At 41.1% G+C, this 15,161-nt stretch overlaps 1 protein-coding gene across 1 annotated transcript in view; it reads left to right on the top strand.

The window, feature by feature from the left end:
- LOC135217083 (TBC1 domain family member 16-like) overlaps positions 1-15,161 on the top strand; it is a gene marked incomplete in the record, with an annotated part of 154,700 nt that overhangs the window by 25,746 nt on the left and 113,793 nt on the right. Inside the window, 1 exon segment of the mRNA XM_064252770.1 lies at positions 1,602-1,797. Coding sequence (XP_064108840.1) covers positions 1,698-1,797 — 100 coding nt within the window.

The following is a 15,161-nucleotide window of genomic DNA, read 5'->3' as shown; positions in this document are numbered from 1 at the left end:
GAGACAGGTGGAAGAGAGAAAATATGATAGAAAACGGGGATGGTTCCTAGTCCTGCCGCCCAGGGCAGGCCGGTAGATCACCTGACCTACCTGTAGCGAGTGGCGCGAAATTTGAATTTCTGTCGGGGACGACGGAGTCTTAGCTATGTATATATCTGCCAGGTAAGTATGTATGAAACTTTATTGTAACATAACAATATCATATTTTCACAGTAGTTCATGAGAGTAACAATGAATTTTGCATGTCCATGTTAACCAGTGAGCCAAGGGTGTCTTGAAAAAGTCCTGGTTATGAGAAAACAAGCATATTATATATGTACTAGATTCTGCTTTGTTTTAATCATTAGCTGCAATCACATTTCAACTTTGGCTTCAACTTCTCTTCAAAGTCTTTTGTACATAACTTTTTACCTTGTCCTGTGATTTGCCTCTTCAGCCATCATACTACCACTTGTTCCAAATCAGCCACTTTTATTCTTGCACCATCAGTCACTTCCATTCATGCACCATCCTTATTAGCTTTAATTGTTCTGTCATCTTGGTTTTCATTTACCCCAAAAATCTTACTCTCTTACTTTCACTTTCAGCTTTTCTCTATTAGTTTGTGGTGTTTCTCTGCACTATCTCCAATGAGCATATTTTTATCTGCAAACATCAACCTTACCACACAAGTCAAGACCCATTTTCTTATCCCATAACTCTTACACTACCAGTCATTTATTTATTTTACTCCCTCAATCAAAATCAGTACATACTCTGCATTGTCTCATAATCTGACTAATATTTCCCCTGTCAATTTCTCTTACCTTAGTATACTTATTAATTATGTGTACATAAATATGTACTTGGAGACCAGAGGTTTCTATCAGGCAGGCCCCTATCTGAACACATTTTGACAAGGCTCTCTCCTTACAACTATGCTTCAAAATCCTTATCACAATCACCATTACTACTTGTTTTCTTAACCCACGTTGCTAAGATTCAGACTCTTCCAGAAGGTATCCCTTTCATTCAGATTCTTTTTCCTATACATACACCGGACCATATGCACTTACAGTATAAATTTCCACTTAAACAGAGTATGGTACAAGGGACTACTGTCTTGATGCCCATCTAATGGCCTGTCATAGCAGTCTGTCAAATGATATCTAAAGATCCACAATACAATATAATATTTATCTCTCTCTCTCTCTCTCTCTCTCTCTCTCTCTCTCTCTCTCTCTCTCTCTCTTCTCTCTCTCTCTCTCTCTCTCCTCTCTCTCTCTCTCTCTCTCTCTCTCTCTCTCTCTCTCTCTCTCTCTCTCTCTCTCTCTCAATGACCTTTTACCAAATCCTAACAAAGTCTGGATACCAGGCTTGTTAATTTGTAATAGTATATGTTCAGAAAGTCAAAATGATTAATCTTCTGATATGTACAGTTTTTAGACCTGATTGTCTATCTTCCTGGAAATAGTATAATTAATGCATTAACATCTTATTGTTTAATAGTGCAAAGCAATATTAGCCAATTTTTTAAAGAGACAACATTGGCAACTCATTCAATAAGCCATGTATTTAATTCTTGATTTAAGGTTAATCCTTCCTTTTATTTGAATTTCAAGGATCATGAGGAAATCAAGATTGAGAGAGCTGGCTTAGGATTACATATTGTGTTCTACTTCATCTAAATCTGCTTCTGTAAGATAACCAAGGCTACCATGTCATTGAATGGCATACTTCGACGGGCTTCAAGCTTCTTAGGGATTACTGCATCTGAATCATCAAAGCCAGCATATGAAGATGGAGATATTGTTTTCTGTGAGTAAATGTTTCTGTAGTGCGCAATTTGATAGTAGTACCTAAAGAATTTAGCACAGAAGTCATAGACTGCTTTGGAAGCATGAGTGATGCTGGCATGAGGTCAGTTTAATCCAGCAACAGGTATTAGAGTACAGTGGACTCCCGTATTCACAGGGGATGTGTACCAGCCCCCCCCCCTCGAATAGCTAGAATCCACGAATACTTAGAACCCCTATAAAAAGGCTTAAAACTGCCTATTTTGTTAGTTCAATATCAAGAAAACCCCACTAAAAATGCTTATACTCCTGGTTTTTTTTAGTAGTTTTATCACAATAAGTGTATTTAATCATGAAATTGATGTGAAAATCCAGTAATTTGTGGATATTTGTCATAGGAAAATACCGCAAATACGTGAATTTCCTATGAATAATGAGATACTATGGTCCATAGAGAAATCTGCGAATACGTGAGTCCATGAATCCCAAGAACGTGAATACAGGGGGTCCACTGTATGAGGTTGTATTTAAGTAACTTACCAAGTAATTACGTACTTAAGAATTTTTAAGTACTGGTGGCTAAATTTGAAAATCACTGTATTGATTCTTTTGTTTTAGTGTATGTCGGTACCTCCGCCCACTATCAGGGAAATAGGGAAACACCATAGCAAACAAGCTCAATTTATTTCTACTGCTGTCAATGAAGTTTGTCATGAGTAGCTCTGAAAATTTGGATCGTTGTTTACTGGTTGTTAAGGATATCGGTGAAGTACCATATATTCTTTTGTTATTCACTAGTACACGTAGGTATTGGATTTTGTTTTATATTTGAGATGAATCTTACCTACTGTTGAATTAGCTATATCTCCCGCCGATTAGGCGAGTTAGCATTCAAACAAAACAATTGAATGGCTGCCCGGATGACTGTCTAGTTTACCTGTTCTCCACCAGGTGTGTTTCGAATGTTTTAGCTCTTGCCAGAATTCTCCTTGCCGCCATTGCGGCTAGGCAATTGTTGGCATTCTATGAAGTTTGGCTGTTTTACACCTGTTTACGGTATTGTAATTTCATTTTCCTAGGATATCTTCCTGTGGAAGTTAAACCAATATTATCAGGCTATGTAGGAATATTTTGGTGTAACCAGGATGGTGAAACTGGAAGTTTATCAACATTCCTTTGTACTGGCAGGGGTACAGGGTGTGATTTTGGAACTACTAGTTGTGAAGAATGTAGGGAATTGTTCTGAGAAATTTATGCCTGAATATGTCAGATATAGGAAGACTGGAACTAATAGATTGCAAAGCAATTAGTTAGATCAGGGCTTAAACCTGTCAGGCTATCCCTACTCAGACTAGGCATTTTAGTAGGCTAGTATTGACTTCTAATACAATTTGAACTTAGTTTGTGACGGGAACGTTCCGAATCCCTCCAGTGTGCGCTCATTTTCGCGTTCCCTGTTAGAAGTAAGGTGTTGGTGCCCTCGGCTGTACGTAGCCCGTTCCTAGGACTGCCCTGCGAAAGTTGGAAACGTCCGCTGCCAGGGAACCAGGTCGGTTCTCAGGACGATGGGATTCTGTGCCCTCTAATACCTACCTTGCCCTTTTCATGGTCTGAATCTCGTTTAAAGCGTTCGCCAAAGGACCGTTAAAGAGTTCACATAAGGACCGTTTTGGTAAGCGTTAATGCTCGCTCCGTAGGCGCATTCTGTCGTCTTCAACACCTAGTTTGAGGTGTTAGCATGCATAGGCTTAGTAATATATGATATAGGTGTGGACAATTTATTGAGATGATAATGTATCTGTAGCGAGTTGTACACGTTTAGATATGTCGACTCGGTCAACTGTTTATCTCTCATGTTTTGGTTATTCTAAATTCTTGCATGCTAGCATATTCCTTTTTCTTCGTAATGCTTGTGTTTGTTCTTTGCGTGCTTCCTTTTCGGCTATCAGCAAATCTCTTACTACTGCCTCGATTAATGCTTCTCTTTCAAGTCTACACTGTCTTTAGTATCTACAGTTCTCGCTGAGTTAGATATTCTAGCTTTAGAGATTTCTTACTTAGTTTCATATAGGAATGCTTTCAAGTATGTACAATCGCTTTTGGACAAGGCGGGAACATTGTTGTAACTCCTCTCCCACTGCCTTCCACTTTTGGCACCTCGTTCTCTCTCCTCCTGTCGACTCATGCGGACTGCGGACCAGGGTTCCCAGACATACGATAATTATCGTACGAGTACGGTAATTTGACCATCTGTACGATAAACGATTATTAATCAAAATACGATAATTTGAGGAGATTTGGTACGATAATTTGGTCTGATACATCTGGGAACCCTGCTGTGGACATTGTTGACTCGTGTGAACGCAGTTGACTCGTGCTGAGTGCGGACTTGGCTGAGTCCCGAGTCGCTTAAACTGTCTTGTTCTCAGTGAGTTGGCGTGGATTCGATACAGCACTCAGCTGCTGTCACCTTTTATCGACAAGTGTCGCTTTTTGTCGCCAAGGGTTGCGGAGAAAGAGTCGCCGGCTGACAGAAGAAGAGTTTGAATGGAGTTGGAGGAACTTGGTTGGGCCTGTCGGCGTTTGTTGCCACAATACACCTTGCTGTATCCTCATTTTGTTGAGGATAGAGGCCACATAGAGAATATATCTAAATTGTCTTAGCCTATTTTGGCGCGCACTAAATAATGGAGAGAGAGCCAACGCTTTCTCCAAATTGAGAGCATTTCATAACTTTTCTTGTCCTCGGACACAATCTCCCTTTGTCTGCCTTGGCCAGTCGTCTTGTCTTTTAAAGTCGCGGAGAGCCGAAGGCTGACTTTTGCTGTACAACGCTTATTGGTTCTTTAATAACCGTCTTTAATAGGAGGTTCGCTTTCTTTCTCTTTCCCGTGGGAAAATGAACTCGAGACTGACAGACATGCTGATGGATTTTCAGTCTGCTTGAGTTATTACCTTTTATATACGCTGTCTCGTCTCTGCGACTTCTTAGAGAGGTGGAGACGCCAACCCAGGGGGGATTTTAGCGAGGAAACAAGTAACTAAAACAAGTAACTCATTTCTGATGCTGCAGGGTAATGTCCTCATGCTTATACTCACTCTGTTTGGAAGAAGTGAGAACACTTTCGCTTCCTGTCTGATTATGCAGTTTGGGATTATCTATTGGTAGTCTTATTTTATACCTTTTGGGGATAAGTGCAGATTCAGGTTCTGGGATATGGACAGTTGCAGCCTCCTAACATACATGGAGAGACTTGGGACCAGCATGTTATATGGTGGAGACGGTGAAGGGCAGTTGTCATTCTTTTTCGGTTGTTCTCCACTGGTTTATTCTCCTTCTTAATGCTTCCCTTGTCTTCAGCAGAGATCTCTCATAAGTCTCTTTTAGTAGGAGATTGTATATAGAGGGAATGATGGTCCAAGGGTAATTCTTCAGGAAGACACCCATAAGTAATTGGAGATATTCTTGGACATTTGGAGACTGAATAACACCAAGTGTGTGCCCATTTTCTAGCATGGTTTTAGTGCCTTTTCAAAGAATTGTCGGACTTGTGGTACACATGCAGAATGTATTCATTCCACTTACCATACATCCAAAGTCATGCAAGTTCCTTCAAAGGGTTTTTACTAGAAGGTATTGCTGTTCTGTGCACTTTGTTTGGGTTAGTGTGCAGCCCTCTGTAAGTTATGTCAGGGACTTGTTGCCCATTGGTAGATGGTGTCGACTTTAGGAGCAAGACACCTACTGAATCAGTTATTCAAGTTAGCCCACTCTGTCAACAGTATTCCAAAGGCCAAGGACCTGTTACTTCTTCTGTCCCAATTTCTATGCATTAGTATATTGTTAATTCTTTATATCCCCATTCTTATCTATGGGGATGATATTTAGTTATGCATGCTTGTCGGTCAAGATAAATAGGCATGTGCTGCTTGAGGATTTTAGACCAGAAAGAAACTTCCTATATGGTAAGGGCTTTTCCTCATTAGGAAACATGGCCTTATGGGTTATTTTCAGATAATCATGCTCAATTAATGTATGGTTTCAGCATAAGAATTACAACTTACAAATAACTTTAATTAAATTTGTAAGTAATCCAGAACCAACTTTGGCTCCAGGACTGTAGGAGGACACTTAACCAGGAATCATCCATTTGGTTCTTAAACCTAAGTCCAAGTTTTGGTCTTTTCCCTCTGTCATGCAACACAGAGTTTAACTAGTGTCATTAACCTTTCATGCAACATAGAATGGTCAACTACACCTGGTAAAACTTTTTAGATGTCAGGGCAGTGGAAAGACATCATTATGCTTAGCAGGTTTATTTCCAGTCAGAAACAAAGTCTTTGTGGGAAGTTTGCTGCTTTGAGTGAAGTGAAACAACATATTGGTTTGATCATCCATCCTGTGGAAGGACAGTGTTTTAGCAATTGGGGATTCAGGAAGAACAACTGCCTACAAGGGACCTGACATCCATAAGTTTGGCACTTGGGTGGATTTAAGGAACACTCATTTAGCTTCCTAGCATGTGGATGAACAGGGACAGCCGAATGATTACTACTACTTTGTTGGCCCTCAGGCTTGAGCAGTGGATGTTTCCTTAAATTTTGCCTAATTCAGACTCATAGGCCTGCCCCTTGTATCTACTCTGAATTCTATTGAGCACTTTCATGTTCAAGAATTGCTTAGTCTCCTGTAGAGCCCTTGTAGCCTCAGGGCAAAACTTATCAGAATTTCCAATGCTTTTGGTAGATGTCTCATTCTTCCATTGCGAAGAAATCAACACAACTACACTATTCCATACAGTTCCATTGACGTAGGCATCTCCTTAACTGCTTGGAGAGGTTAGAATGTCCCCTCCCAATAATAAGATTTTCAAGTTATCATAGGATCTGTCCTTAATTTAAAACTGCTATGGCCTGGGGTCAGAAGCAGTGGTCTGTGTGTTGCTGAGGGTACCATTCTGGAGGAATTTTCAGCACTGGAACCCTGTAGACATCAATGTTTTCTGTTTAGAGGAGATAAGACTTTTCACTGCCTACTTCCAAAGTTATCGTTCCATACGTACTTTCCTCAGTATTGCATCAAGTACTTTTAAATCTTGCTGAGGACCAGCACTGTATATCAGTCTCTCTCTGGAGTTTAGATGCGGGTCTAAACTTTATCTGAATTTACTGTAAAACCTTTTATTTAGCAGTGGTTAATAAGTAAATTTGCTGTCAACACTCTTCTTAAGCTGGTGTAAGGGAAAGCAATTTTAGCTTTCTGCCTTAGAGCTGAGGGTGATGTTAAGGCTATGCTTTACAGTTCACTGTAAGAATTCCAATCTAACCCCTTGGGTGTGGGGTGGGGGGGAAAGAGGAACTTCGCTATCCTGTTGGGCATTTAAATTTAAAAGTTAAACCTAGAACATTTTTATCATCCTTTTAGAGACCTTGAACATCTTTGTCAAAAGTAAATGCTGGAAGAGGCAAAATTAACCTTTGGTTTTGTGGTTTTAAGAAAAACAGATGTTGTGGTCAAAGGTTAGCCTGGAAGAGGCGAAAATCAACCTTTTGTTTTGTGGTTTTAGATAACCTAGAATGTATTTGTGAAGGTTAAGCCTGGAAGAGGCAAAGTTAACCTTTTGTGTTGGGATTCTTAGAAACTTATAAACCCTTTGCCAATGGTTAAACTTAAGGCAAAGTTAACTTTTGTTTTGTGGTTTTAGAAAACCTAGAATGTATTTGTGAAGGTAAGCCTGGAAGAGGCAAAGTTAACCTTTTGTTTTATGATTTTTAAAAACTTTGTCAAGAAACACAAGGTCCTCTGTGACATAATGGATAGGCTAGTGTATGAGAACTAGCTCCATGTCTTCTACCTTATTGACGTTAAACATTCCCAATGTGAGCAGCAGTTGCAACTTCATTTAGTCCTAAGTCAGTTTGTCACTCCAGAATAGGATTGATGTGTCACAGTAGAAGTACAATTCAGTTTTTGCCTGATCACTTCCTTAAGTATACAGAATTGTGTTTGAAAACAGTAAAGCCCTAATCCGCTACTAGTAGTGGGTAGTCTTTTCCTGAACCGAAAAAGAGCAATTCCTTAGGCTCTTTTGTTTAAATCCCAGGGTTTTAATATTTTGGGGAGCGTGAAGGTACAAATTTTGTATAGGAGCGTACCTTTATATATTGTAAAGGTATTCATTTTAAGTGACTGTCGTTTGATAGGGCTTTTGGACCCAGGCACAGGGGTCCCTCTTACTGCTTGCGTTTCATGCTGGCTGAATCGAAGCGGTTTTCTCCGCAAGGCTACTCTTTGCTGCATACGTATGAGAGCCTTGCTCCCTGAATGGAATCCAACTTCTGGTGGTAGTAAAATCCACCAAGGATTCCAGATCAGGTGAGAATGTTTTGGGTTTCGTATAAGAAACCATTAGCTCGAATGGCTGAGCGGAATTTTGTCTAGCTGCACTACCCACCATCCTCTTCTTAATGTGGGAATCAGCTAATTTAACACTACGTAAGATTCATCTCAAATAATATAAATTTTCATAATAAAATTTATTATTTGGATACTTACCTACTGTTAAAGTAGACCCACCCAGCCTCCCCACAACTTAGTGGGCTGTCAAGGAGAATTCTGACGAGCTAAAACATTCGAAACACACCTGGTGGAGAACAGGTAAACTAGACAGTCATCTGGGCAGCGAATGCCGACTCGCCTAATCGGTGGGAGATATAGCTAATTTAACAGTAGGTAAGTATCCAAATAATAAATTTTATTATGAAAATTTATATATTTAGGAAGGCATTAGGAAGACTTTTTGAGTTTCTGATGATTTTTACTTGAGAGTGACTAGTATTCAGTACTGTAACAAGGTTTGCAGGAACCAGTTGACTTCTGCCAAGTACAATGCACACATGGTATGTACTAAGTGTAGGGGTCAAAGTTGCTCTCCAGAATGAAGATATTTTGAATGTGTAGGCTGGGATGAGAAGCAGTGGATGTTTTTGGCTTCTCATTTAAAGCTGGAGAGAGATAGGCTACGTAAAGCAACTGCTAAACACAAAAGGTCATTACTTAGTCAGGAGTCATTAAAATCATCCTCTGATGTACTACCTATTATTTCTGTTTTATCTCCAAATCCCATTGTCTCTTCTATCATGCCTAATCCTTTACCCAGCTCCCATATTCTGAACCCAGTGCTGTTGCCAGTGAGGTTTGAGCGTAAGTTCAAGTTATTAACTAACTCTTTCGCTCAGTTGGGAGATTCAGTACGCATGCATCTCAAACGAGAAAAAAGTGCAGTGGCTGTCCTTCCCGCTGACTCTCCTAGTCACAAACAAAAACATTTATATGGGATAATGAATAATCTTGCTTGAAATGCTTGAATAATGAATGTAGGGCTCAGTGGAAACAGGCGATTTTGCAGTGTGATGCACACATTTCTGTAATTATATATAGAAAATAACATGGTTGGCTGATCTGTAAACACTTTATTGACAGTGGTATAAGATCTTGGTACAATGCAAGGGAAATGGAAAATGATACAAGATCCTAAAACACTTCACTACACTACTGTAATATCATTTGAAAATCATCTTACATAGCACAAAAAATCAGTAAAATGCACAGTTGTGCAGTACATGATGCGCAAAGCATACGATGTGCAGTTGGCCTGACTCTCCTACAGTTCTCTACTTAGGCCTAAAGTGTAGTGTTTGCAGTGAGGTTTTAATTGTACGTACATACACTTGTAACTTATCTTCCTTGATCGTACCACTGTAAGCTGCCTCCTAAGGGCCCTGCTGCTTTTACAGTTTATGGGAAAGAGCCTTAACTTCAGAGAAAGGTTAGTGATATGTTGTGTGAAGCAGATTTGGAACAATGTGAAAGTCTCTCCCAAATTCTGAGGAAAGTCAGGGAGTTGCAGAATATGATGGAGGCATGTGATCCTAATATGGAATGCTTCTTGAACTTTTCATCTGCCCTTAATGCTGCCATAAAGCCCTATTGTAACCTCTTCGTCAGTATAAAGTACATATGTACTACATGGCCATAATAAGTACATATGTACTACATGGCCATAATCCCGCCACCTGAAACCCCTGAAAAAGTCCATGAAGTGACTGAAGTGCCTCTTGAAGAAGGGGAAGAGGCACCCCCAGGGGTACTCTTTGGCGTTTGAACTATTAAAGCAGGCACTGTACTTTATGTAATGTCTTTCTACTTAATCTGTTAACCCCCATCTGTCGCTCATGTTTTGCAAGATAATTGTACATACAATTTAATATCCTTTGAAAAAATCGTATTCGCGTTCTTGGCATTTGCGGACTCATGTACGTATTCACGGATTTTTCTTTGGACCATATCTACCCATTATTTGCAGGAAATTTGTGTATTTTTTAGTATTTTTCTATGAGAAATATCCATAAATTACTGTATTTTCATATCAATTTTATAAAAAAAACCAGATATGTAGTATAAGCATTTTTAGTGGGTTTTTCTTGTGATTGAACTAACAAAATAGGCAGTTTTAAACCTTTTTAAAGGGATTCTTAAGTATCTGCGGATTCTAGCTATTCATGGAGGGGGAGGGGGGCGCATGCCTGGAATGCATCCCCCGCAAATACACGGTCCACTTTATGGACTTGAATTTATCAGTAAACATACTGCATTACCTGTTTACCAAAAGTTTCAACCAATAATTTGGTTACCTAAGTTGTTTTATTGTGTGCTTTCGATGAGTAAGGATTCATAAATTTTTTATTAAATAACTGCAGGTGTATTTAAATATGCATCAATGGTATGCTTATGTGCACATATACAACACAATGCACACACACTTGGTGTACATATAAACATGAACACAGTCTGAGACAGTAATTGCTTTAGAGGAATAGATCGATAAGTGGGGCCCCCGTATTCGTGTTCTCCAGATTCACGGACTCACACATTCGTGGATTTCTCTCGGGAACGTTTCCCCGCATTATTTGCTGAAAATTCGTGCATTTGTGGTATTTTTCTATGAGAAATATCCACAAATTCCTTTTTTTTTTATCACTTTCATCATAAAATGCACTTTGTTCATGAAACTTACCTGACAGATATATATATAGCTGTATTTTCTGAAGTCCGACAGAATTTAAAAATTCGCGGCACACTCAGTGGGTGGCCAGTGGTGGTAGTACCCATTCCCGCCGTGGGAGGCGGATATCAGGAACTATTCCCATTTTCTATTCATATTTTTTCTGTCGCCGGTCGGTAAACAACTGTTTACAGACCTCCGCCTAGGATTTTGAAAACTTCATTAGCCGCTTAAGTATCCTAATTATTCTTTCGATTATCTTGGATTTGTGGCTAGGCATACGCTATCGTAAATTTTTTCATTGCATTTGATGTCTGAAGCTAGTTAGCCTAGTTTCAGACTTTGTTGTCTGCATGGTAAGGTGAGGCTACCGGAACTTTCGGTAGACACTCACTTAGTAGATATGACGTTTACATGTTTTCTTTGCATAAGTTCAATGTAATTAGTGTAATGTGTGACTGATTACGGAAGAAGGAGGTTTCATGTACGCATTTTAGAGCGTGTTAGAATCAGGAGTTTTCCTCCACAGTAAACAGAAGTTAGAAATAATGAACCTTCTAACCTCCTGTAGTTTTTATTTTGCCTAACCCTGTGGTATGGCTTACGGGCCTAGAAGAAGTGTCTGCTAGAGGATTACATCAAGTAATCTTAGACTAAAGTGCTCGCTCTCCAATCAGTGTTGTGAAAGTGTAGTGCCCCTTGTGTTGTGGAGGGGGCGTCAGATCGGCCCCATAATGCCTCTAGGCCTGGACCTCTGTCGGACTCCCAGGACTCAGGGAGAGGGCATGTCGAAAGCCGCAAGAAGGTTACGGGGGCTCCCCACCGATCTGGCGTCCCTTCGGCAGAACCTGTTGACGCTTCCCAGGCTGCTAAAGATCGTGCACGTGCACGAATCTTGAAGGATTGCTTCTCGTCTCCGAGGCGTCCTCCCCGCGCAAGGGTTGGAGCTCTCGGAAGGACTCGCGCCCTCTAAGAAGCTTTAGAGAAGAGGACGCTTCACGTCCTCTCTCTCGTTAGGAGGGAACGTCAGATCGGCCCCATAACGCCTCTAGGCCTAGACCTCTGTCGGACTCCCAGGAAACCAGGGAGAGGGCATGTCAAAAGCCGAAGGAGGGTTACGGGTTTTTCATGCTGATCTGGCTTCCTTTCGGCAGGTCCTGTTGTCGCTTCCCAGGCTGCCGAAGATCGGGCACGTGCACGAATCTTGAAGGATTGCTTCTCGTCCTCCGAGGCGTCCTCCCCACACAGGGGTTGGAGTTCTCGGAAGGACTCGCGCCCCCTAAAGTAGCTTTAGAGAAGAGGACGCTTCACGTCCTCTCTCTCGTCACGAGAGGATGAAAGAGTAAAGAGACCACATTTTCCCTTTTAGAAGAATGCACTGGCTCTTTTCCTAAGGGACATTTAAGGAGGCTCATTCATCTTTCCAGAAGAGTGATTTGAGCCTCCTGCGAGTGAACGCTCATGTATACATCATTTATACATTATTAAGGAGGCTCATTCATCTTGCCAGAAGAGTGATTGGAGCCTCCTGTGAGTGAACGCTCATGTATACATCATTTATACATTATTAAGGAGGCTCATTCATCTTGCCAGAAGAGTGATTTGAGCCTCCTGCGAGTGAACGCTCATGAAGTTAGAGCTGTTTCAACCTCGCTAGCATTCCAAAAGAATTTGGTAATCAAGGACATTCTTGATTCCACCTTTTGGAGGAGCAACTCAGTATTCGTCTCCTCTCCTCATGGCGCTCCGTATACGTTATGTAACGTTCGCTTTACTTCGAAAAAGTAAGCTGATAAGTTTGAAAGCTGCTTTGCACAGTCAAACAACTTATGTCTCTGGTCTGCATAAGAAGGGCAATTTAGACGTGAGGAAGCTTTTGGAGGTGCTCGACGTCCTATAAGTAGAGACATTCTCCAGGACGCTCGGCAAGCACCTTGCGGAAGACGAAAGCCATACGTCTTCCTTTAGTGTTCACACTCTTCAGGAGCAGCGTGCAGCTCTCCATGGAGACTCGCATGAGGACGTCCCTTAAAAATATTCAACGTCATACGCAAAACGCGGTTCGTCATAACATTGAGATGTTGGCAAGGTCGCTCGCCAGGACGCCTCTTGGCGGGCCTTGCATGCATCAAGGCGCTCAACGAGTTCCTCTCTGGAACGTCGTTCAGAAGACTTGGTGTTCTCTGCTCAGACACGCTCGTAGCTAAGCAGGACGTTTTTTGAGGACGCTCAGCAGGACGCTTTCCAGGACGCTAAGCAGGACGCTCGGCAGGACGCTTTTGAGGACGCTCAGCAGGACGCTTTCCAGGACGCTCAGCAGGACGCTTATGAGGACGCTTTTGTGGACATTCGCCAGGACGCTTCGGTGGAAGCTCGGCAGGACGCTTTGCGAGAGAAAAGACTTGTTGAAGGCGTCTTATTTGCTGTTGAGGACATTTCTTTACAGAAATTTTTAAAAAGGATTCGGAGTTAGCGGAGAGACATACCCGAATTTTTTCTTCGATCCCTCTTTCCTCTTCATCGATTTCTTTGAGAATCGGGAAGATTATATACTCGGATTCCTGGGTGACTTTCGGTCATGTTAAAGGGTTTTCCCCTATTAGCAAAGTGCTAATAGTTTTGTCAAGACAGGACGTTTTCCCCATTGTCATTTAAGTGGGGGACCCCTCATAAATGGGGTAGTTCTCATTGTCATAGATTTTAACGTTTTTATCGTTTAAGCGGATAAACTCATTAACAAATTTCGGAAGAGATCTCATTCATTTTCAGAGGCTCATCCGGGGAGTAAGAAAAAGACTTGTAGACTAGATCCAGGAAGTCTTATGTCCAATATCATAAGAACATTTAACGGTCCTTTTCGATCCTCGGTTCTCTTGATGATCTCTATTCGAATATTACTCCCTTTTCTTGGCAAAGAGTCTTGGCAAAGAGTCAAGGAGTTCTTTTAAAAAGTCTCATTCATTAGAACGTGGACAGTCGGTTTCCCTTTCTTTCTCTCTTCCTCGTCGAGGAAAGATGTAGTAGAGAATTTGATGTTCAAATTACTACAATACTTATGTAGTTTATCTTTGCGTCATTTTGCTAACGCATGGGTCAAGTCATTTACGCATATCGTATTTACCTCCGCGGATAGAAGCCGAAAGAACTGTTGTTCTAATGTATTTATTTGACACTCCCTTCAACCTTCCAAGAGTTTTCGGAGTAAGAACAACTCTTCAGGTATTGTTACGACAACACCAACTCAGCTTCTGTATTTAGCGAATTCTGTTTCGTTTAAATACGCCTGCTTGAGAGTTTCCTTTTGCTCAATAATATCATACCTATTCCTTCGTAAAGGGAGTAGCTGGCAACTCAGGCAGTTAGTATTCTGTTCACCATTGAAGCTTTCCTTCGAGGAAGACTTCTCCTTCACTCTCTTTGATAGAGATCGAAGGTGGTCGATCTCCAATCCTTATTTTGTTTTCTTGAAGGAAAGAATTTAGGATGGAGATCGTTGTTCAGAATCCTATAAATATACTACGTATATTAACCTCGCGACATGATTCTACTAAGCAGTTGAATTGTCCGAGGGGTAGGCGCATATCCTAGTTTTTCTACGGATTGCGACTTAGACGAGAAGTATCCTAATTGAACTGCAACTCGGGGTTGCCTGCAACCTCCCAGGAGTTTGTTTCAATTTTATATACTTATGGTTTTGTCACGACAACACCATTTCAACTTTTATATTTACCGAAATTCGTTTCGCCTAAATATAATTGCTCGAGCATATCTTTTATGCTCGGTGGTTCTAGCCGAACGCATTCCTTTGTGGAATATGGATTACCTGGCAACTCAGGATGACGAGTCAGCGGGAGCTCAGGCTCTGCTACTGCGTATTGAACTGCCTGTGCCTGATAGCCGCTCAGTATCAGCTGGGCCTCCGAGATGCACGGTTGTTTATGTCTCTCTCTCTCCCCTGCTTTGATTGACTACCGAACCGTATCTCTGCCCAACAATCTTGGACTTAGGTCTCTGATTAAAGGGGATTCTCGCAATTATGAAGGACCATCTACTGCTGTGACGATAGATTCCATCGCCTTCGATATTGCGAGAATTTTCAACAGAGATATCTCTTAGACTTATTCATTTTACTGTTTACCGCACGGTAACAGAAGTCTGTACAAGTCTCCCGCTGCATCGCACTGATAATGCGAATGATTTTGCAGACATCTGAGTTTGTCTTTAAAATATCTCATATTCGTAGGTGTACAATTGTTCATTGTTCATCCCGAATTAACAGATATGTCAAAGACATCGCCTACTCTCCGACCTGACAGCTCTA

Source organism: Macrobrachium nipponense, chromosome 7 (genome assembly GCF_015104395.2).
Source record: "Macrobrachium nipponense isolate FS-2020 chromosome 7, ASM1510439v2, whole genome shotgun sequence".
NCBI lineage: Eukaryota > Metazoa > Arthropoda > Malacostraca > Decapoda > Palaemonidae > Macrobrachium > Macrobrachium nipponense.
Note: the sequence above shows the minus strand (reverse complement) of the source record. Positions and strands in the feature narration are given on the sequence as shown.